Below are 21986 nucleotides of genomic sequence, written 5' to 3' on the forward strand. Positions count from 1 at the left end.
ATATCTGCGATACACTTAATAAGTTATGATCAACCTTGTCACAATAATTTACTTTTTCAAATGTAATATGACCATTTGAAACATCACCCTCTTGTGTGATCATGCCTCCAGAATTCCCAGCAAACGCTACATAACCCCCTTGAATATTTCTTACGTTGGTTAATAGGTTGAGATTTCCAGTGATATGACGAGAACATCCGCTATCCATGATCCAGTTTTCACCAGAAATGGTCTTGGATGAACCCTACACATAAACAAAAGTGATTAGTTCAAAAAGGCAGCCCAGGCCTCAGTCTTGGGCACCTTTTGGTTTTCTCTTTGATCATTAACTTTAACAGTTTTCAATTGTTGTTCAGCCACTTGTGAATAAGTTACCGGCTTCTTAGACTTTCGTCTTAAATAAGCTGCCTGAACAATGTTTGAATTCCTGTTTTGACATATAGGTTCAGTTGGAATGAATTTTGGTTTCACTTGACCATGTGTCTCATTGATATGAAACACCTTCTGAGGATTCACATCAGAGAATAAAATATGAGTATCATCAGCAAACGACACTGGTCGTTTCAGAATCTCCTTAACCACTGGAATTGGTTTAGATTTGTCCTTGATAAAAGGATGAAGATTTTGAAAGTTCTGTTGATTACAATTCTTCACAACATGACCTTGTTGACCGCATAAAAAACACGTTCGCATGTCCACATGGTGATGTTTAGAAGAAATTGGAATAGATGGTTGATGATGACTCACATTTTTAGTCATGCTCTTAGCAAACTCATCAGATAATTCAGATTTCTTCTTTAAATAAAAATCTAAATTTGAACTGTTTGAAAAACTTTTTAGTGTATCTGTTCCAGTTGACTTAACAAAGTTAATCTTCTGAGCTTGTTTTAAAAATTGTTTTGCCTTAGTCAATGGATCAGATTGAACTGATGTTTTTGTTTGAGCATACACACGTTCAAGTTCTTGAATTTTTGAAGTTTCATTGACAAAAACACTCTCAATTAGCTCAGGCTTAATGATACTAATTGGAATATCTTTTTCAGTGAACATTGTGTCCATTCCCTTTAACTTAAAAACTCTAGCAGCAGATGGCTTAGAACTAGAAGGATTAATGAAACGCATTAAATCCTCATCAGAAATTTTCGGTTTAACTGACTTCTTTGCCTTCAGAGAGTTCATTTTCTTTGAATTATCCTTTTTCTCTTGAGATTTGTGTGAACCATACACTGCTTCCTCAAATTCGTGAGGTTCGCACAGAATATGATTAGAACTGGGAATGTTCTTATTCTTGTGTATAATCTCTGGTTCAAACACATCCTCGATAATGACCTCGTCATTGTGTTCAACAAACACCTTTTTGCTTTGGACATGAGATTTTTGAAGAGCAACTTGGGGTTTAACAATTTCAGGTTTAATCATTTTAGGTTTTTCAGAAATCACAGATTCCTTTTGAATCAAATCCTCTTCTTTTCTTGCACAAGGATTAATTTTATAATCATTATGAAAAGGTGGTGGAATTTCAACAAAACCAATACCTTTCTTAGAATCCTTTTGTTTTCCAGAAACTTCAATAATTTCATTCAATAAAAATGAAGAATTTCGAACGATGTTTCAAGATTTCCTGAAACTTTTGGTCATTAATAGTCATTTTCACAGATAACTCGGCTTTGAGATCATGATTACTTGTCGACAATACTTCAATCTTTTCTCGAGATTTCATTTGAGACTCAAGAGATTGTCGATAAGTGTCCTTAAGAGAAGCAATTTCTCTTATAAGATTATCATTTTGATTTTTCAAAGCTTCTAACTTAGAGTTGTTAGATTCACAGTCAACACATGATGCTTTAACAAATGAAGTAGAAGAAATAGAATTACTAATCTCATTGATCTTAGCCATGCAAGCAAACATTGATTCAGAAGACTTGTCGCAAGAATCGTCAGAATCAGATCCAGAATCATTATCTGTAGACATCACACTAGCAGTAGCATCTTGACAATCTTCATGTAACCCAAACATAGCTAAATTTGCTTGAACATCATTGCATAGTAGCCGTTGTGACCAATCAGTTTCGTCTGCTAACATTGCTTGTGTTGTAGAAGAAGATGGTTTCTTTTCAGCATCACTTCCTCGTGGTGAAGAAGTATTTTGACTTTGACCATGAGGTCCAGTGTATTCTTTCCTTGGTTTGTCACACTCCTTCGCGAAATGTCCGAATTCTTGACAATTGTAACACTTTACTTTTAATTTGTCAAACCCCAACTTCTTGTTTAACGCTGGAAGATCTTTTCCAGTTCTTTGCATGAATCTTTTAACTTTACGAACGATCATGGCCATATTCCATTTCAAATCCATGATCTCTAGATCATCCGGATCTATCTGATCATAATCCTCATCAGTTAACTCACTTGTGGCAATTTTACTACTCACCAAGTTTTCATATGAGGACATAAATGCTGTCAGAAAATCAAAGTTTTGCTCAGCTTCCTTCATATTCACACTAGGTGGTGTAGCAAATGGATTGGTACTAGTAGAACTTCCAGAACCACCTGAATTACCAGCAGAGTAGAAACAAACTTTTGGATCATTAAATATAGTAGATTCTTTTTCACTTGCGGCATGAGTAAGAAAAGCAGTGATTGGTGAGATTGTTGAACTAAGAGGCATACTTCCACCATAGAAAGCTGGATCTTGATTTTCTTTGGAATATTTTTGACACTTAAGATCATATTCTCTAGCTTCAATCTTTTGTAGAAATTCAAGTGCTGTCAAATCTTCATTCAGAAAATAATCATTCTCTTTCAAAACCATGAGAAATGTTGAATAGGAACTAGGAAGCACACTCTTGATAGTGTCAATTTTATCTCTTTCAGAAATTTCCATTTTCATTTTATCCATTTCAGCAATTAAGTGACTAAATCTTGTAGTCATCTCTTCAACTGTTTCTCCTTTCAATAAATTAAAGTTTCGAAATTGAAACTTGAGCATCACTTTCTTACTCTCAGCTGTGTTTCCCATGCTTCTCATCCGCAGATGTTGAAAGAAAGATGCACATCTCTTGATACTTTCAACTTGATGAAAAATATTCTCTGGTAAAGCCATAATCAAAGTAGAATATGCTTTTATCTCGATTTCTAAAGCTTTCTTCTCTTCTTGTGAGTATTGAGAGACAGCTTTAGGAGTATAACCAATAGTATCATCACCTATCATTGGTGCAACATAAACCTCATCAAGACAATATGAACAGTCAGGATGAACAGATCCCAAATGTGCACGAAACCGAGGTTCCCATTTGGCAAAGTCACTGAACGTCATCAATCTTGGACATTTAGAATGTGAACCTATCTCGGTATCAAGTTGTAACATTTGTTGCATCAACATATTTTGAGACGCCAATGCATACATACCAGCCATAATTGAAAATAAAAAAGTGTATAGTTATAGCGAACTACACCCTATGTTTAACGAATCAATGAACAAGATTGAGCGAACTGTGAATAGTGTAGCGAATCAAGACTTAACGAATCAAGTCTTAACGAATGAGGTGAGTGTGTTAGCGAATCAAAAGTCAACCTAGCGAGTCAACTTAACGAATCACAAATAAAGTTAACGAATCACCCAAATGGCGAAACAGATAACGAATGTGATGAATGTTTAACGAATCACAAGTCAACTTAACGAATTGATCACACGAATTGACCAAGTCAACTTAACGAATTGATCACACGAATTGACCAAGTCAACTTAACGAATTGATCACACGAATTGACCAAGTCAACTTAACGAATTGCTAAGAAGTGCTTAGCGAATTAAGATAACGAATCAGCTACAGTTGATAGCGAATCAACACTATAGCGAATTATACTATAACAAATCAGGTTGTTACAACCGTTTGTAACAAACTTGATTCCTTTCTACCACGTGGCAAAAAGTTGTTATGGCACAAATTCCAAGACAAACACGTGTCAAACGAATCAGTTATCTAGTTAACGAACTAGATAACACGAATTGATTAACTCACACGAATCAGTTAGCGAACTAATTAGCGAATGGCAAGAACTGATAGCGAATCAAATTAAAGACATAGCGAATCGCTTGAAACTTTATAACGAATCGCATTCATCTTCAAATCTTCAAACATTCAAGAACAATTTTCCAGAAATATGAAGATTAAACCCAGAAACTTATCAATTCCAGATTCGTAATACTCACTCAATTCTTAACCAAACTTAACAAATAATATACCAAAATCTTCGTAATCACAACGCGAATTCAACTCAACACATCTCGTAACCAATTATCACAATACACGAACCAATTTCAATCAAAACTAATCCCCTGTTTACGGACTCAAACCGAAAACACAATAAACATCACAAATCCAATCCACAATCCAATTCCACTCAATTGAACATCAATAATACCTTAACTAAACCAGATTCACTCTAATCCATCCAGATTCAATCCAAATCAACTCAAATTGATTCAAACTCAATCCAAACAGAAAATAAACACAAAAACTATAACAATAACAATCAAACCAAGCGAATTGAGCCCCGAAAGCTCTGATACCACTTGTTTGATCCCCTGTTTATAATCGTTCTAATCAATATATATAATAACTTAGATCTAATCCAGATCTATATGTTAATATTAATTATCCGGATCTAACTCTCTAATACGTTAGTTTGATTGCTATTAGTATGTAGTATATATTATCAGTATATTTATTGTGAAGCTTGAGAGAGAGAGAGAATACTTTAAATCTTTCTAAATAATATTAATTCTCTCAAAACTTCAACATGTACAAGTGAACAGTGGTTCACTATTTATAGAAGACGATCTGGTTCGCTAACATCCCCTAGCGAACCAGCATCCCCTTCGTTAAATAAATTAACTTAACGAACCACCCCCTGATTCGTTAACATCCCCTAACAAATCAGGAGGGAATACAATATAATGTCCTAGTTCGCTAACATTCCTAGCGAACTAGACTTAACCTTAACGAACTAGTCTTAGTTCGCTAACATTCCTAGCGAACTACACTCAAACATAACGAATTAGTCTAAATAAACATTAAATATTACATTTAAATATTAAATAAACATTAATGATAATTACAAAGACTCTAGACGCAAAACCGTGCACTAACATAGGTTTGACCTAATTATTTACAACACTCCCCCTTGGATGATACGTTTTCAAACTTGGAGTATAATCATGAAGTACCGCCTCATTAAAAACCTTGCTAAATAAAACCTAGTGGGAAAAACTTTTGCTAAGGGAAAAAGAGTGCAGTATATAGCGCCTCCTCAAGTTGTAGGTCATTACATTGTCCATACATGTCTCATGCCTATGTCATGAGTGTGTTTCAGGTATGTTGTTGTGGGAAGTTCTTTTGTGAAAAGATCAGCTAAGTTGTTGCTGGATTGGACATATATCATCTCAACCTGATTGTCTTTAATAATGTCCAGGGTATACTTAAAGTATCTTGGTGGTATACATTGTTCTACCACTTTTGATATACCCTACCTTCATCTGCGAGACACAAGTTGCATTATCTTCATAGATAGGAATTGGACTTCGATCTTTCTCTAGTCCACAAGAAGACAATATGTGTCGTGACATAGATATTAACCATACTCATTCTCTTTAAGCTTCATGCAATATACTTCAACATGACTTGAAGATGTTGCAACGAGTGTTTGTTTCTGAGAACGCCAAATCGAAGTTCCTTGAATGTATCGAAGAATGTGCTTAATCCCGTTCTAGTGCCTTTTAGCAGGGGCTGAACTAAATCTTGCTAACAAATTAACTGTAAAAGAAATGTCAAGTCTTGTATAGTTAGTAAGATACATATGAGCTCCAATTTCACTGAGGTATAAACATCTCTGGACCAAAAATCTCTTCATTATCTTTGCAAGGGCGAAATGGATCATTGTCAACATTAAGTGATCTAACAACCATCGTGGTGCTTAATGGATTTGCTTTGTCCACATTGAAATGCTTTAAGAGTTTATCAGTATAAATTGGCTGATGCATAAGTATTACATTATGCATATGTTCAATCTGCAAACCAATACAATATTTGTTTTTTCCAAGGTCTTTCATTTCAAATTCTTTCTTTTAAAGAGAAATTGATTCATTAATTTCTTTTCGCGTCCCAACTATATTTTGATAATCAACATACATAGATATGATCACAAATCCTGATGTTGTCTTCTTAATGAAGACGCATGGTCAAATAAGATTATTTGTGTATCCATTGCTTATCAAATAATCACTCATACGATTGTACCACGTCCTTCCATATTGTTTCAGTCCATACAAGGATCTTTGTAACTTGATGAAATACATTTCCTTAGGCTTTGAGCTTTATGATTCGGGGAGTTTAAATCCCTCAGGAATTTTCATATAGATGTCACTGGCTAGTGATCCATATAAGCAATCTGTGACAACGTCCGTAAGACGCATCTCAAACTTTTTAGAGACTACTAAACTGATTAAATATCTAAAGGTTATTGCATCCATAACAGGGGAATATGTTTCCTCATAGTCAATCCATGGCCTTTATGAAAAAACCTTGAGCTACAAGTCTAGCTTTGTATCTTGTAACTTCATTTCTCTCATTTCATTTTCATGCAAAAACCCATTTATACCCTACAGGCTTTACAACCTTTGGTGTAAAAAAATAGGTCCAAAAACCTTCTGTTTGTTAAGTGAATCTAATTCATCTTGCACAACGCCTTTTCATTTATTCCAGTCATGTTTATTTTGACAATCATTAACAGATCTTGGTCCAGGATCATCATCTCCACTCATGATGTCACTTGCTACGGAAAAAAGAAAGTATTTCGTCCATGTTGTTCATTTCATCTTGATTCAACAAGATATGTGTGTGGCCATAGATGATTGACAATTCTTTGTTATTATCATCAACATCCTACTCATGAAAGTTTTTAGTATTCAATGTTTCATCAAGATCATTCACTTTGTGATTAATTTCCTTTTCAATTTTCAAGGATTTTTATCCTTTGAACCAATTGGTCTTCCACGTTTCAAATGTTTCTGAGATTCATGAGCCATTTTCTTATCTACTTGATTATTTGGAATCTCAATTCGAGCTGGGGCATTAATAGCTAGTATAGGAGATTTAGTTACCCTGTTTGTATCAGTTAATCCATTAGGCAGTTGATTTGCAATTTTTTGTAGATGTATTATTTTTATTGAACCTCTGTCACACATTGTGTAGTCCCTGGATACATCATCTTCTTGTGTTTTCTTTTCTCCCCTAATGCCGAGAAAAATGCCTCGTTAAAGCGATAATCAGCAAAACATGTTGTATATACATTACCCAATAAAGGTTCAAGATATCTTATGATGGAAGCGGATTCGTATCCAATATATATTCCTAATCTTCTTTAGGGACCTCTTTTTGTGCGTTGTGGTGCTGCTATTGGATCTACACTGCACATCCAAAAATTCTAATATGGGATATATCGGATTGTTGGCCAGAGGCAAGTTGTAAGAGAGAATATTTATGATTTGCACTTGGTCTCACGCGAATTAATGAGCCAGCATGTAAAATTGCATGACCCCAAATAGACACGGGAAGTTTTTCTTATTATTAATGGTCTAACTATTAATTGTAGACGTTTAATCAACAATTCAGCTAAGCCATTTTGTGTGTGAACATGACAACATGGTGTTCAACAATAATTACCACAAACATGCAATAATCGATAAAAGCATGTTATGTGAATTCACCAGCATTATCAAGTCTCACCCTTTTAATAGTGTAATCAGGGAAATGTGCTCGTAATTTAATAATTTGTGCAAGAAATTTGGCAAAAGCTATATTACGATTTGATAACAAAGAGACATGAGACCATCTACTTGATACGTCTACTAAGTCCATGAAGTATCTAAATGCTCCACATGCTGGATGAATTGGTCCACATACATCTCCTTGAATTCTTTCAAGAAACATAGGTGATTCCTTTTCAACTTTTACAAGCGAAGGCATTGTAATTAATTTTACAAGAAAACAAGATGTACACAAAAGTTTTATGGGTCAATATCTCGACAAAGATCCTAACTAGTATCTTGGACGATATCCTGACATCCGGGGTTCTTAGCAGGTCCGGAATCCTGAGCCTTGTTTTATTTAAACAAACTAATATTCTTGCAGGTAACTCATTGAATAACAACCTGAAACGACTAGTAGATTGAGTATTGCTGATATTTCAGAGTTCCAACTGAAGAGCATGTGGGGAAGAAGAATGGGTCTTGCAACAATCACATAGCTATGATTTCCTAATTTTTAGCATAGTTTGTTAATTCTATGTCCTATAAAAGGAGGCTGATGAGAACACTTAGAACACACAACTTTCTGCACTCACAACACTCACTATTGAGAACTTCAGCATCTTTTCTCAATCAGTTCTCGAGCTGTAACCCATTTTTCTTATTAATAAATTGAATCGAGGGATAACTTTTCCCTCTCGAGTTTTTTTTGAAGATCTTCTTGGGATCCTAGGTTTTTCCTCGCCTAACGAATTTGTTCAATTATTGCTTCAAAGGCAACCAACATATGCTTTTGCATATGTTTCAAAGGCAACCAACATTGCTTCAAAGGCAACCAACATTGCTTCATGAAGATCTTCATGGGATCTTATGTTGGTTGCCTTTGTGTGTGAACATGAGCAACCTGGTTGATGAAGAACACTCTACCTCACCTAACGAATTTGTTCAATTATTGCTTCTGTAATATTTGACCAAAACAGTTGGCATCCACTGTGGGGCGAGTGGTGTTTTCATACTCAAATCCATATTCAAATTCATCATAAACCATTACCTTACAAAGTTTTACTAAAAAATGGCCTCTCAATCAAAAGCTGAATCTTCATCTTCATCCATGTCATCCGTAGTTTTTGAAGCTGCTCAACCACTTCCTCTTCCACAGGCTGCCCAAAGGCAACCAACATATGCTTTTGCATCCATGGAGCTGGAGGATCAAGCAGCATGTTTCCTCGTACAATAAGGCCTTCTACCGGTGTACCAGTCCAAAGACCTGAGGTCTCCCAGCATGAGACCGGTCCTTATGTCTGACGATGATATTTTTGATGTTCTAATGTAGATGAAGGAGCACATGGAAACTCAGAATGTAACATCCCGTTTTCTCGTTTTATTAAATAAATAAATTATGAGTTATTATGAGTCGCGCTTGTGTTGGGTTAAATGGATAAGAGTTATGGACTTGGGTTAAACGGAAAGGAGAAAAGACCATGGGCTAAAGCCCATGACCCCAAATTATAAAAACCATAATCACCACTTAATTCCTCATTTACACATATTCCATATACCATCCAAAACACACACTTAAGCTCTCTCTCTAATTTTTCTCCTTTCTCTAGCCGAATCAAGATAGAAAACCGATCTCGATCCAAGGTAATGATAGTATGATGTTGTATGAGCTTAAACCCGTTAGACATGGTCACGAAACGACGAGCTGACACCTTTAAACCGTTTAAGTCACGAGATTCGGGTGGAATCGGGTATAAACCGAACCTAAGATGAGCTTAGGGGTCATCCTAGCTCAGATCTGGATCGAATGGGGCAAAAAACGGTGAAAAACGAGTCAAAACTCGTTTTTCCGGCGAAACCACGTTTTTCCGGCTACGGTGCCGGAAATGTGATGTGTGAAAATGTATAATATAAATAAAGAACGAATCACAATTAAGCTTTAAATTTATAAAAACGAAAATCCTATAGAAACCACACAAAACCGGCAAGTGTACCGATCATAAATAGTATAGCATCAAGGAAGTCCGGATGTCGAACTCAAAGACACGTGAAAACGTTTATGATTAAGAAAACTCTAACCAAGACTTACCAAAATAATATTTATTTAATTTTTAAGATTTTATTTAACTACTTAAATTAATTTAACTAAACGAAAACGTTTGACAAAACACTTTTAGAAAACTTTGATTTAAATTCAATATGTAAAAACGTCTACCTAGGAATGAATCATGTTGACAGAAATAACAAGACAACGGATTGAAAATATTCAAGACACCGGTTATAAAAGATGACACAACCAAAACTTGTTTAATAAAGTCAAATTACCTCTCAGTCTCTCTAACAAACTTTAACTTATTTTAGTTGATTTTTAAAGAACAAACCGGAAAAACAATTATTAACGTGTTCAAATATCGACTCTCCTCTCGGTCTCCTCGACACACTATCCTAATGGAGACGAATACTACGCAACCAAGGGTAGAGGAACAATTTAACTTAACCCAAATTAAACCAACTAATTGCACATAAACACTCAAACTTGACAAGACAAAAACCCGCTCTCGCGCGGTCTCAATTCTAACAAGTAAAAGCAATGAGACAATATTACTTCTTATCACCTCTCGGTCTCAAAGAAGGTGTATTTTAACTGATTTTAGATGATTATATTACCCACTTATCCCTACGGTTGTACTTCCCGCAAATAAACCCAAAACACCAAGTAAAGAGCTTAACAAGCAATCAATTAATCAAAACCGATTCAATTAACTAATGCAAGAGGATTACAAGTAATAACAAATAAAACACAGCCATCACACACAATCTAATTCATGGTTTAGTTAAACTTTACATCAATAATTTAAGTCTTGAACATTAACAATCCATTAAACAAGTTAAAACTATGCAACAATCATCTATCCTAGGTAGAACAAGCAAGTTTAGCCTAACATAGATTTTGGACAGCCATGCATACTTAAGAAAAACATCACAAACATCATCATAAACATTATCAAACTCATTCAAGATCCAAACTCAATCAATAACAAGTCAATCTATCAAACAATTGCAAAACAATGTAAATCAAAAGACCAAATCAAGATAGTTAGGGTTCTTGAACAATAATTAAAGTTTAAAGATGTATACTCAAGGTTTATGGCTGAGATTTGTGATGTATTGAAGCCCCTAGAAGCAGCCCCAAGACTCCTCTTCCTTCTCCAGCCGCCAACAGCCCCTCAACAGCCTCCTTTCTTCCTTTTTTTTCTTCTTTTTTGGCCGGCGGCAGCCTGTCCGATCGGACTGCCCTAGTTAGGGTATTTGGATATTAATTTTTTCTTGATTTCGGGATTAGTGATGAGATAATGGCTGAATACATGATTAATTAACTTATTATAATATTATACAAGGCCTCTAAGATGTGGGCTTGGGTCGGGCCTTGATTAAACTTTGAAACTTTGACACTTAAACCCTCCAAGTTCTCTTTTTCTTGCCTTTTTTTTCACATCTTTCCATAACCTACACAAAACATTTCAACTTTGTAAAAATTTGCACTTAACCCCCTAAACTTACATAAATTTGATATTAAATCATTAAAACATTATAAAATTGTAAGGAAATATAAGTGTGTTATTCAACACATCAAAATGGTACGAGGTTAAGAGGAATGTCAGAGAATGTTCTAACATTCTCTGACCTAAACCTAATTCATTAACGGAGATGTAAGGCCCCGTTACCGGTAGCCCTACTTTCGTGTTGGATTTACTCATAAACGCAGTTCTAAATATCAGAGTTAATTAAAACATTCGCGGAATATAAAAGCTTTCATAAAAATTTTCATAACAAAACACGTCTTGTCTTAAAACATCATTTTGTCTTTCAAAATAAACGAAACATTAAACTTAAACGTCTTGAGTCTTCCGATGCCAGCCTCTTATTCAGTGCCACGTGTCTCCTTAAGCGAGCTGCCTCATCCTACTCACCTGCGTGCATACTAAAAGTCAGCTACGCTGAGTGAGTTCTAGTTAATCATACACTATACAATACACATAAACTTATATTCTTTCATTCATACTTTCATACTTTCATACTTTCTTTTGTATTAATTTACTTTCATATCTTACGTTATAAAGAGCATTACGCCCTACATTCCTCGAGTATTATTAGGGCTCGGTACCCTCCTTCCTCGAGTATTATTAGGGCTCGGTACCCTCTTTCCTCGAGTATTATTAGGGCTCGGTACCCTCTTTCCTCGAATATTAGTAGGGTTCGGTTCCCTAGTTCTCGAATATTAGTAGGGTTCGATTCTCTCTTCGTTACCATACAATCATACATCATACCTCGAGTATTATTAGGGCCCGATACCCTCTTTGTAACCATACAACCATCCTTTCCTTTTTTTATTAACTTTATCACATTCATACACATAAGCATACATATCATACTTACCTTATACTTAGCGTTACAACCTGACAGTACGTGCAATATCCGAAGATCGTTCACGTACCGTCAAGCCATCATTCATACATATCACATCATTCACATAAGGCATACACTTATCTCTTAGGATAAGCGTATTAACAAACATATCGAGTATGCACACAGCCCCGAAAACATAACACATAATTGGGGCTAGAAACTCACCCGAATCCTGTTACGCTCTCCGTTAATAGTTATCCCTTTCTTCAGTTGTGCACGGCTGACTGTATAACAAGTATACGTATCAATTAACTACTACTACTCATGTTGTATTTCTATCTTTATATGACCCACATATACAATAATTACATTATAGCATAAGAACACTCTAGGCGTTCTTTACATCATTCATTTAACAACCATACCCCTTGTCGATACGTGCAATATCCGAAGATCGTTCACGCCCCGAAAAGTATTCATTTGTAATGTTCATACATCTTCGATATATAATATTCGTACCTTTATTTTTAACCTGACAGTACACGCAATATCCGAAGATCGTTCGCGTACCGACAAGCAATCATTCATATCCATCACATATATCACATATGGCATACATTTATCACTTAGGATAAATATATTAACAACACATCGAGTATGCACACAGCCCCGAAAACATAACAAGGAATGGGGCTAGAAACTCACCTGAACTCTGCTTCTTCCTCCGATAGTTGTAAATCCCTTCTTTAACTGAGCTCGGCTGACTGTATAATATTTACATGTATCAATTAACTACTACTACTCATGTTGTATTTCTATCTTTATATAACCCACAACGAACGGGGGTCCGGGGGCAGCGCCCCTGGCAGCGGGGTCTAGGGGCGGCAGCCCCTAGCAGGGTCCAAGGGGCAGAGCCCCTGGCTGGGGTCGAGCTGCCAGGTCAGCTTGGAAAAATGTTATTTACATTAACTGTCTTAACACATTTTCCATTAGGTTTTTAATTTATCTTCTAATCGAACTTGACTTTAGGCGAAGTTAAACCTTAGGCGAACTTAGCTTTAGGCCAAGTTAAACCTTAAGCGAACTTAGCTTTATGCGAAGTTAAACCTTAAGCGAACTTAGCTTTAGGCGAAGTTAAACCTTAATCGAACTTGGCCTTAGGCGAAGTTATCAATTAGGCGAACTTGGCCTTAGGAGAAGTTACCAGTTAGGCGAACTTGGCCGTAGGCGAAGTTAAGCTTTGAAGGCGAAGTTATGCTTTGAAGGCGAAGTTAAGCTTTGAAGGCGAAGTTATGCTTTGAAGGCGAAGTTAAGCTTTGAAGGCGAAGTTAAGCTTTTGCAGACGAAGTTACCCGGTTCAGCTACGGGTTTAGTTTTTATCAAGCATTTTGGCGATTTTAATACCCTTGTTATGGTTCGACATCACCCACTACGTTCCCTAACCGTTTTCGGTCGTATATATATCCCGTATATACTATAAAGCTTGGACCTTTAAGTAAAAACGTTCAATACTACGTAAACTTTAAAGGTCAAGAACATACCTTTAGCGCTCGTTCGATCTTGGTTAGCTTGTTTATGAACTCTAGATCTCGTGTAATAAGATCTAATACCAACTAACGTTTACTCTCTCTCGGATCTTGCTCGTTTATGGTGTGTGTGTGTTTGGAGTGTGTAGAGATTATGATGGAAATGAAATGAGGGTTTAGGGTTTTAGGTTGGTTTAGGGGATATTTATATCCCTTAAAGCCCATGGACCTAAGGCCCATTCTCATTTAACCCATCTCAATTAATCTAAATCCATGATCCGTTCTTTACTCGATATTAATTAATTAATAACGCGAAATCACTAAACGTAACTTTCTTTATTCAACATTATAAATTTTAGGATGTTACAGGAGAGTTAACGAACTAGGGGTGGTTCGCTAGTTGATTCGTCCATGAGAGCATAACGAACTAGCTTTAGTTCGTATCCAATTCGTTAAGGGAAAATATAATTAATTATCCTTGATTCGTTATAGTCATTCGTTAAAAGAGATAACGAATTAGAATGTCCAATTCGCTACATGGTCTGGTTCGTTATATGGACTGATTCGTCAAAGGACCAGTTCGTTAGAGGGTCCAAATCGTTATAAGGGCCAGTTCGTTATGATAACCCAATTCGTTAAGAACCAAGTAACGAACTAGAAGTTTGATAGAATGACAGAACAGTCCCTGGACTTGAGAAGAATGGTTTGATTACAAAGAAACCCTCGAACTTTATAAGTTAGCGAATTAGAAAATAAATTAAAATCCTAATGAAAAATGTGTTAAGACAATTAATGAAAAATGTGTTAAGACAACTTAACCCCAGCCAGGGGCTCTGCCCCTTGGACCCTGCTAGAGGCTACCGCCCCTCAGACCCCGCTGCCAGGGGCGCTGCCCCCGGACCCCCGTTCGTTGTGGGTTATATAAAGATAGAAATGCGATATGAGTAGTAATAGTTACTTGATACATGTAAATATTATATAGAGTTAGCCGTGCACAGCTCAAGAAGGGAATAACTATTAACGGTGAACGTAACCGCATTCAGGTGAGTTTCTAGCCCCACTCCTTGTTATGTTTTCGGGGCTGTGTGCATACTCGATGTGATTTGTTAATACACTTATCCTAAGTGATAAGTGTATGCCTTATGTTAATTATGTGAAAGGTATGATTGACTTCTTGTCGGTACGTGAATGATCTTCGGATATTGCACGTATTGTCAAGTTATGATTATGGATATAATGCTATGTATAATGTATGAATGGTATGTACGCATGTCATGAATGAATGTAAGAAGTAGCCAGGTACAGAAGAAATGGACTGAGCCCTAATAATACTCAAGGCAGAAAAGGGACTGAGCCCTAATAATACTCAAGGCAGAAAAGGGGCTGAGCCCTAATAATACTCAAGGTAGAAAAGGGACCGAGCCCTTTATAATCTTGAGGCAGAAAAGAGACTGAGCCCTAATAATACTCAAGGCAGAAAAAGGGACCGGACCCTAATAATATTCGAGGCAGAATAGAATAATGTAAAGTAGGATTTAGAATAAAGTATGAATGTAAGAATATATACTATGTACGAAGTAAGAGAATATAAAGTATGTAATAAAGTATGAAGTAATGAATGTATGGTACGTTGTATGATTAACTATAACTCACTCAGTGTTGCTGACTTTTAGTATGCACGCATGTGAGTAGAATGAAGCAGCTCGCTTGAGGGGAACACGTGGCAAACAAATAAGAGACTGGCATCCGAAGTCTCAGGACTTTAATTAACTTATGTTTAAATTTGAAAGACAATGTGTTATTAAGACAAGTTATGGATTGATATGTAATGTTTTTATGAAAGTTTAATATTTCGCGAATGTTTTTAATAACTCTGATGATTAGAACTATGTTTATGAGTAAATCCAACGTCCAAATGTGAGGTACCGGTAACGGGGCCTTTCACATAAGCAAACTAAAAACTCTGTCATGAGGGAGCTCCGGGCAATGATGAACCCCTTAGGGATTTCGTCAGCAAATTCAGCAAGGAATCTCTAGAGATCCCCAACCTGGATGTTGCAACGGCTGTGCAAGCTTCCAAGATGGGTCTCAAGAAAGATACCTCATTCAATTAGGATCTCGCCATGAATCCTTGCAGAAATCTAGACGAAGCGAGGAACAAGGCCTTAAGGTTTATCAAAATGGAAGAAGATAGGTTGATTCAGCAAAGGCTGGATGGTTCCCACCCAAACATGAATTCAGACTCCCCATCATCTAAACTGTATCGATCAAAACCGTAATCAAGGAACGATAGGACCAATGTGGTAGACGATGATAAGGATGACAGATCTTTTCATAAGTTACATGATTATTGTTTTTCATTTGATATTCTTGGATTAATGTGTGCTATGCTGGATCGAGGTGAAAAGGCAAGATGGCCACGATAGAACGAGAAGAGTACTACCTTGAAGGAAAAATCCAAGTGGTGTGCCTTCCATGAAGATATCGGTAATGTGACGGAGGATTTCATTGCCTATGAAAGGAGATCAGTTACCTACTAAGCAAAGGTCACTTAAAATAGTTGCTTGGAAAGAAAAATAGAAACCGGGATCCCAAGCAGGATCCTAAAATGGAGGAAAATCCACCTCCAGGCGCTCGGATTGTGAATGTTATCTCTTGAGGTTCAGACATATGTGACACGTCCTACGAAGCAGCCAAAATAAATTCCAAAGTATCCAAAGCATAAAAGCCCGAGAGACAAACCAAGATGATGAGCTTGCCCAAAGAATACAGAGTCACGTTTGCGATGAGTGCAGGAACTCCATTCAGGATCCACATCATGACGGTTAGGATATAACACTGTATGACGCTAATTGTTTTATGCGTAGGATCCTAGTGCACAAGGGAAGCTCAGTGAATATCATACAACTGGAAACTCTTAAGAGGATGAACATTCCTAAATCCAAGATTGTATCAAAATCCTCGGTCTTGGTGGGATTCACCGGAGAAGCCAAGAGTACAGTGGGAGAGATTAGGCTTCCAGTTTACGTTGAGAGAGTAAACTCTATCCACAAATTTTGTGTTATTGATGCATTAACCTCTTTCAATATTATCTTAGGCTAACCCTGGATCCATGATATGAAGGCTTTACCCTCGACCTGTCATCAATGCATCAAAATGCCAATACCTTGGGGGATTGTCAAGATTCAAGGTGACCAGTAAGAGGCTAAAGACTGTTACGCCTCGTCAATGAAACCAATGGCTAAACCAACTCAAGCATAGAAATCAAAGAACAAACATTTGATGTCTTGGAAGCAGCTGAATAAGAGGTCAAAGAAGTACGATTACATGATTAGGATCCTGACATCAAAGTGTTGATAGGAACTAGGATTCCTGAATAAATAGAAGATCAGTTGGTCGAGTACCTCAAAAGCTGAGTCTCTACCTCTTCATGGAAACATGAGGACATGACATGTATTTCTAAAAATATTCATACTCAAAAACTAGGTTTGGATAAAAGTTTCAAGCCAATTCAACCAAAAAGAAGAAAGTTCGCACCTGAAAGAAATGTCATCATCCAAGAAGAGGTTGAGAGATTATTGAAAGTAGGGATGATCAAGGAGGTAAAGTTCCCAAGATGGTTGGTCAATGTGGTGGTAGTCCAAAAGAATAATGGCAAGTGGAGAGTTTGTGTCGACTACATAGACCTCAACAAAGTTTGCCTTAAAGATCCTTTCACATTTCCACACATAGACTCCATGGTGGATGCAACTACTGGACATGAGATGCCGACCTTTATGGACGCCTCTTAGGGATTTCAGCAAATCCAAATGGAACCCTTAGACCAAGAAGACACGACATTCATGACTCCAACAAGTATATATTGTTACACTGCAATGCCTTTTGGTTTAACAAATGGAGGTGCCACCTATCAAATATTGGTCAACATGAGGTTCAAAGAGCATCTAGGGGACACCATGGAGGTATACATCGATGACATGGTGGTCAAATTAAAGAAATATGGTGGTTCACCTCCGGGATCTTCAGGGAGCCTTTGTCATTCCCGACAAGTATAAAATGAAGGCACTAACTAACAGATTTATGGACGTCTCTTCAGGATTCCAGCAAATCCAACAGGTGTATATTGTTAACTGTAATGCCTTTTGGTTTGAAAAATGCAGATGCCACATATCAAAGATTGGTTAACATGATTTTCAAAGTCTATATCGATGACATGGTGGTGAAGTCTAAGAAATCTTGGGATCACCTCCGAGATCATCAAGAAACCTTTGACATTCTTGACAGGTATAACATGAAGCTAAACCCCTCCAAGTGCCACTTTGGAGTCTTGGGGGGAGGCAAGTTTTTGGGATACATGGTCACCAAAAGGGGGATAGAAGCAAGTCAAGAACAGATTAAATCCATCGTGAACCTGAAATCACCTGTCAACGTTAAAGATGTTCAGATATTAATCAACAAGGTCGCAACCCTAAATAGGTTTATCTCGAGATCCTCATAAAGGTGCAAAGATTTCTATGAGATCCTGAAAAAGAACAAGAAGTTTGAATGGGGACAAAAGCATGAGAAGGCAATGGAAGACTTAAAACAATATCTTTCATCTGCACCTTTACTCATGAAGCCTGAAGAGGGTGAGCCATTATTACTCTATATGGTGGTATCCTGAGATACTGTAAGTGTTGCACTAGTCAAGGATCACGAAGGGCAACAAAATCTTATCTACTATGTAAGGAAAAGTTTGCTTGATGCTAAAACGAGGTATTATCATTTAGAAAAGTTGACTTTAGCTTTAGTTATGGCATCTACCAAGTTAAGACATTATTTTGAGGGACGCAACATTTTTGTTAAAACTAATTATCCTATTAAAAATGTTTTGAGAAAACCTGAAATGTCTGGTAGGATGGCTAAGGGTCTATTAAATTGGGTGCTTATGATTTAGTTTATAATCCTAGGACATCAATTAAATCCCAAACTTTAGCCGACTTTGTGGCTGATTTTAGTAGTGATATCCAACAGGATGCTAACAGTAAGTTCAACAACTAGACCAAGATAAAGATACGTGGATATTATTTACTGCCGGGGCTTCAAATATCAAGGGGGGAAGCATAGGAATCATCCTGAAATCGCCACAGGGGGACACAATACCCCAGGTAATAATATGTGATTTCCAAGCCACCCATAATGAAGCCGAGTATGAAGCTTTATTGCTCGCCTGAAGTTATCTAAGGATTTAGAAGTTAATAATATTAATGTATTTGTGGATTCCTTATTTCTTGCTAATCACTTCAATGGCTCTTATGATGTTAGGAGTGAGAAACTAACCGAATATCTTCAAATAGTTAAAAAACTGGCAGAGAAATTCGATTATTTTATTATTGAACATGTACCCAGGGATGAAAACGAAGAAGCAGATGCTTTGGCAAATCTTGCATCTTCCTTCAGGATCCCGACAGAAATGAAAATTCCGATCCTGAATCCAGCCATAGATATACCTTCCCTTGATAAAAAGAAAATAATAAGAGAAGTTGATGAGCGAATTCCCCAAGTCAATGAAGTAACGCATTCTGAAAATACTACTGATCAGGATCCTCAAGTTAGTCAAGAATCCTGGGTACAACTTATCAAGAAATATTTGCAACACAACGAGATCCCTAAGGATGAGAATCCTAAAGCTTTTCATATGAATGTATTCAGATTCATTATCTTAAATATATTTCTCTATAAGAAATCTCTTGCAGGCCCATACTTGAGATGACTGGAGGATCCCGAAATACAAGAAGTTCTGAAAGATATCCATGAAGGCGATTGTGGGAATCACATTGGGTCGATCATTGTTCTCCAAAATCCTTTGGATTGGTTATTATTGGTTAACTATAAGGAAAGATGCAATGGTATATGCTCTAAAATGTGTTTCATGTCAAAGACATAGAAACATTCTTTATCTGCCGCCTGAACCTATCAATTCGATAGTATCTCCTTGGTCATTCACGAAGTGGGGAATGGATATTGTGGGTAAACTACCGAAGGATCTAGGAGGAAAGGTTTTCATCTTATCAATGACAGATTACTTTTACAGATGAACTGAAGCATAAGCATTTGCCAAGTTAAAGAACAATAAGTGATATCCTTCATCAAGAGGAATATCCTGACGTGTTTTGGAATCCCATCCGATATCATCTACGACAACATGTCTCAATTCATTGGCGAGAGAACCACTGACTTTTGTGTTGCATGGGGGATAAAAATAATTACTTCCATGCCAGTACACCCTCAAGTCAATGGACAAGCAGAATCTTTAAATAAGATCATCGTCAACAATTTGAAGAAGAAGCTGGGGACAAAGAAAGGAAAGTCGGCTAAAGAGCTACAATTTTTACTACGGGCAAATCAAACTAAATTAAAGAATGCAACATGGCAAACTCCTTTCTCTCTAGTATTTGGGACTGAGGCGTTGATTCCGACTGAGATGGTGATCCCTACTACGAGATCTTGCCTCCGGAATCCTGAAACCAACAATCAGGATCTTGCTGATGATCTTAACGTGGTGGATGAAGATTGACACGTTTTCCCATGCCAAATATAAGAAAAAAATCAAGGGGATGTGCCAGACACCCCTTAGCACGGCGCTAAGGGGTCTTGAGGGCGATCTTAGCGCTACTCTAACATCAGATTTAAAAAATCAGGCGATTTAATCCTTAGCGCGGCGCTAAGGACTCACCCCAGTGATGTTAGCGCCTCGCTAACATCCTTTCAGACGGGAACATTAACCTAACTTTGATATAATTAGTTTTGAGCCTCTATTTCGACCTATCCTTCATTCCAACAGTCAAGTACAAGCCCTAGAAAGATTTTCCACCATCCCGAAGTCTCCGTTCGTCATATTATCACATGCTTTCATACTTTCATCAGATAAGCGAATCCTTCGTGATGCCGATGTTAAGCTAAAACCATTGTATTCACTTAAGGCTAGGGTTTTGTGTAAACTAACTTTGATCAGATTCTATGCTTTAAATGAATATAAACTTGAATGAATGTCTTTAATATTGATTTACATTAGAATTGATTCTATGTTTAACATGTTCCTTCCACGACATATAATTATCTCCGGTGATATTAAGAGTCAGAAATTCAAGTTTTGCGATGTTTGTTGTTTTATTACTAAACACAAATAAGATAAATATTATGATTACATACTTATTAAAATTGAAAGAAAATACATAGGTAGAGCAATAAATAGATAAAATGGGGGGGGGGGGGGAAGAAAAGATCAAACTCCTTAGACGGGAGATTACAAATTAAGAACAATAAGATTATCAACATTATGGTGGTTAACATCAAAAATGGGTGAAACATCTTTCAAAATATTATCTTGAGTATTCTTTGTTTATGATTGACATCTTCTTACTTGGTTTATCTTCTTGATTAGACACAAGCGAGGTGTGCTGATAACGTTTTATAATATAAAAATAACTAACACATGATTAGTGTTATTTCTTAAGAACTTTAGATATAATTATAAGAAAAGTAAGGAAATATCTATATATCTTTGAAAGAGTATATATTATGGTGCATCTCTTTATTTACATTAGTGTAGTGTGGGTTGATTTCTTTTGAGAACCTATGTGAGTTCTAAGAACTTAAGAACTAAATAAATTGATCATATTTAACCACATCACTTGCCCTATCATAATAATAAGGGTAATATAATCTTTTTTATATCATGCATTCTCTCTTCTATGTCTACATCACCAAGTTTAAAATTCTTATACAAATTAATGTGTCTAGGATTCAATAATAATAAGCTAAAGGCAACTACAATAAACTAGATAACTATTATTTTTGTTTTTAAAATTATGAGATTTTTAAAATATAAAGAATCGATTATAAGAAAACTCATATATGAATACATTACTATTTAGTTCTGAACATATTCGCTTAGGAATATTTTATTATATGAAAACCCGTATCTTTTTTTCTATTATTCTCATGACACGATTTTGTGTAAAGATATTAAATAGTCTTAGTTTGTTGATTATAGTTCCAAACATGAAAGTCTTTTTTATAAAATATTTAAATTTCATATTTAAAATATACACCATATTGAATATCTTTGGTTTCAGTCAATTCGAATAGTGGATGGTTAATTATTTAAAAGTGAATATCCAACAAAACAAATTTAGAATAACGTGTTTGTTTCCACAAAGTTTGAAATTGATGATTGCATAGCAACTTTAATGGTTTTTGACAATGAA

General features: G+C 36.3%; 1 protein-coding gene across 1 annotated transcript; it reads left to right on the forward strand.

Moving 5' to 3' along the window:
• The first annotated feature begins 19921 nt into the window (after window positions 1-19921).
• LOC143601438 (uncharacterized) lies at window positions 19922-20293 on the forward strand. Its single transcript, XM_077078845.1, has one exon. The coding sequence runs from the start codon at window positions 19922-19924 to the stop codon at window positions 20291-20293; it is 372 nt and encodes a 123-aa protein (XP_076934960.1).
• Window positions 20294-21986: the final 1693 nt, after the last annotated feature.

The sequence above is a fragment of the Bidens hawaiensis genome, unplaced genomic scaffold, assembly GCF_021521415.1.
Source record: "Bidens hawaiensis isolate Kalapana, Puna unplaced genomic scaffold, B.hawaiensis_p1.1 tig00056262_1, whole genome shotgun sequence".
Taxonomy (NCBI): Eukaryota; Viridiplantae; Streptophyta; class Magnoliopsida; order Asterales; family Asteraceae; genus Bidens; species Bidens hawaiensis.

Excerpts from the sequence above, each read along its gene's own strand:
- LOC143601438 (XM_077078845.1), top strand. The coding sequence starts at position 19,922 with ATGTCTCAATTCATTGGCGAGAGAACCACTGACTTTTGTGTTGCATGG.